The 3,382-nt window shown below is 37.6% G+C and overlaps 1 protein-coding gene across 1 annotated transcript in view; it reads left to right on the forward strand.

Moving 5' to 3' along the window:
- Positions 1-2,841, forward strand: part of acer1 (alkaline ceramidase 1) — a 14,481-nt gene extending 11,640 nt beyond the window's left edge. The window contains exon 7 of the mRNA XM_015404089.1: positions 1,282-2,841. Within this exon, the coding sequence (XP_015259575.1) occupies positions 1,282-1,459 (178 nt within the window). The 3' untranslated portion in view covers positions 1,460-2,841. The remainder of the gene's footprint in view (positions 1-1,281) is intronic.
- The last annotated feature ends 541 nt before the right edge of the window (positions 2,842-3,382 follow it).

Raw genomic sequence — 3,382 nt, forward strand, 5'->3', positions numbered from 1 at the left:
ATATATAAAGAGAGAATATATAGAATTCAAGTACGAAATGTAACTAGCGCAGGTATAACTGAGAGGAAGATCAGTGTGAGGGTGAATACAGAGATCAATTAAGCAAGAAGCCCAGTTAAGAAAATAGCAAACCTCTATTCTATAACCACAGCTCTGTAACAGTTACATCATCAGTAGCCATTCAGATTTAATATGCATATTATATGTGACATATAAAGTATATCACAATCAGCAGCGATGCTGATTATTTATAAACAGAATCCATCCTCTGTCTTTGTGCAGGAAGTCTTAGTATCTCCATTTAATAACAGCCCTTGAGGCCAGAAAAACATTTAACAAAAGCAAACCTGAAATGCAATTTGTCGCTAGCTTAACTAGGCGGTAAACATTTTTGTTCTAACTGACCAATCAGAGGACAGAAAATGGTGATGTTAGGGTGGGACCATTGGCTGGCTTCCTGACTAAAGGCTGATTTATACTCAGAAACCAGGCAGTCTGCGTGTGTGTGTCGCAGTGAAAGCAGATATGCCCCCATTCCTTCCACAGACACTCTGCTGCACCTCTCCAAAACTGTAGGTGACCGCAGACAGTGAGCAGACAGGAGGCCTCTGATTGGTCAAATCTACATCCGCTCTACTCTATGCGTATTTCCTGTTTGGCACCTTACTGTTTGTATGACCGCCATTGCGGAAAAAATTCGTAAGGTTGGACCAGCTAGAAGAGCGAGGTGCGCAAGAATGCTTGGACCCTTTTTCCACCTGGATCCCGCTCTTTTTCACCCTCATGTCCCTCCGTTGTCGCACAAACTTTCCCCCACTTCCTCACCTCCTCAGCTGTATCTAGACCCACAGCTAGTTCTTGTTTGTCCATCTGCTGTGGATTAACATAGTGCCGACCACGCTTCAAATTGGGCATAACTCAAAAATATCTGCGACAAGCTCACTGCGACACACTGCAGCGGGAGTATAATGGTTAACATCAGCCAGCGCTGCTGATTCTGGAGGCCCTGGGCAGATTGAATTGACATAGCAACGCACTATGGCTGCAATCTGATTGGACAAAAAATATAGCAACTACATAAATGTAATGGAAGCAGTTCAGCAATGAAAAATGCTACAAAATTAGGAGAACGGATTTTTTTGGAATAAATTAATACAGTTGGATAGAAGAGAAAGGTAAAGGTTAAAGTGGTGAATGTTAGCGTTTCTGATTGATTTTAGGTCAGCGGTTGTTTTTCTTTATTTTACTCGACATACTCTAGCCTCTTTTTATGTTTTTCAGGCACATTCTCATTGTGATGGCTGTAGCCTATGGCACTACGCTCATTGCTTACCTGGATGCCAACAACGAAATACCCTATTCACTGCCTGGACTGAAGTACTGGCCCTTTGATGAATGGTCTGTTGGATTCCCTCGCATTGTCCTCTCCAGCTCTCCAAAGACCCAGAAACGGTGCTGACCGATAACCATGGCATTAACTTTGTTTTCAAGTGTTCAACTGAAAGTTGGCAAAATGACCTTCATCTCAATCCTAGTGATCATTGTCATAGCTTAGACTGAAATGATAACTTAAACATATTTGCTTTAAACAAAGAAAATGAGCTTAATGGGGCATAGTCTTATTATTAGTTTGTCTTAGTATTAATTTGAAAAGTTATATGACTTTTTAATTTAATACATCAGTAGCTTATTCTGGTTGCATACAACCTTTTCTGAAAAATATTGGCTTGTTGCTGGTTTATCATTTGTTTTTTTGTGCTTTTTGCTTTTGCTCCGTTTATTGGTAAATTAAGCCTTTTTGTGTATATTTAACACAACAAAACCAAGTGGCCAGATGTATTATATTATGCATGTACATGATCGGAAAACAAGGAATCAATGAGCCAAGCAAGTTAATAATTTCAACCAAAAAATGATTTAAATCTAAGACTTTTTTAATTTATTTCATCAAAATTATTCTTAACTTCATGCGTTTTCCTTGTTTACATTTGGTAGATACAGGGATTTTTTTCCCCCCTTGATGTTCTCTTAGGAGGCTCTCGGGAGGATTGAATTGAACGGCCAACTGTCACTTTATTGCTAAACTAGATCCTGAATTAAAGCAGTAGATGTGGACGCAGGGTTGTTGTAACCATCAAGGACAGGCTTCATTAGCAGGCTTACTGGCAGGACACGCTAAATTAGTTAAATCACAATGCAACACTACAACCGCAAAGCATTTCCAGATGCTGGGGTTCTAGTAAGCAGCTGCGTCAATACCGTAGTACTGCCAGCAGGTTATGCACGGATCTGTTTATGTCTGTTCATTGCACCTGGTTCTGGAATTCTATTTAGGCTCAAAATGACTTTCAAACACAATCGGACTGGACGCTTGAAGTGTATTACCTTATTTTCATGATCATATAGTTTTTACTCTTTCTTATATATTCATATACAATAATGTGACTATGATAATATCAACATACCCCTTTAACTAAATAGACTAAAAAAGTACAATCTTTGAAGTTCTGCAAAGTGGGACTAATTCTAAGTCTGTATTTTAAACGAATGGAGTCTTAAAAATTTTGTCGTTCATATGAATACCTTTTTATAAAGCCTTTTACTACACTATTTATATGCTCTTTTTATACTCAGGGGTTGGATTTTTAAAAAACTCCCAGGAAAAAGCATAAGAGTAGTACTGAAATCGACACTGAAATATAGAGATATCCAAGCAGGTCAGATTTCAAAAATCCAAGATGGCTGCCAGGTACAAAAAATACAGAAGAGGATTAGGGACACTGGAAAACTAAAAAAAGTTAACTTATTTTTAAATTTTATTTCAGTTTAATATGGAAAATTTCAGACTTTAATTCTGACTTTAATCTCAGAAATCTGACTTTAATCTCAGAATTCTGACTTTATTCTGAGAATTTTTACTTTAATCTCAAAATTCTGACTTTATTCTGAGAATTTTGACTTTAATCTCAAAATTCTGACTTTATTCTCAGTACTCTGACTTTTTTTTCAGAATTCTGACTCTAATCTTAGAATTCTAACTTTTTCTCAGAATTCTGACTTTAATCTCAGAATGCTGACTTAAATCTCAGAATGCTGACTTTTTCTCAGAATTTTGGATCTTAATATAGATGGGCACCATGAAGGAAGGGATGTGGGAGCACTCATCTTCAATGACATATATGTGAGTTGTTTTGGAGGGCCAGTAACACATTGGTGAAAAATTACCAAATAAGGCGACTTTTTACGTGGCCGAGGGGTCCCCAGTGATGCTATTTCATTAATGGAAAAGCAGAAGGTGATTAAAACAAGAGAGCTAGTTTAGTCTCTAAAACAGACATGGCTACGGCTGGATGCAAACATGTTTTTTAGTTGTCAGAATACA

This window comes from Cyprinodon variegatus, unplaced genomic scaffold (assembly GCF_000732505.1).
Source record: "Cyprinodon variegatus isolate N-32 unplaced genomic scaffold, C_variegatus-1.0 Scaffold1632, whole genome shotgun sequence".
Lineage (NCBI taxonomy): Eukaryota > Metazoa > Chordata > Actinopteri > Cyprinodontiformes > Cyprinodontidae > Cyprinodon > Cyprinodon variegatus.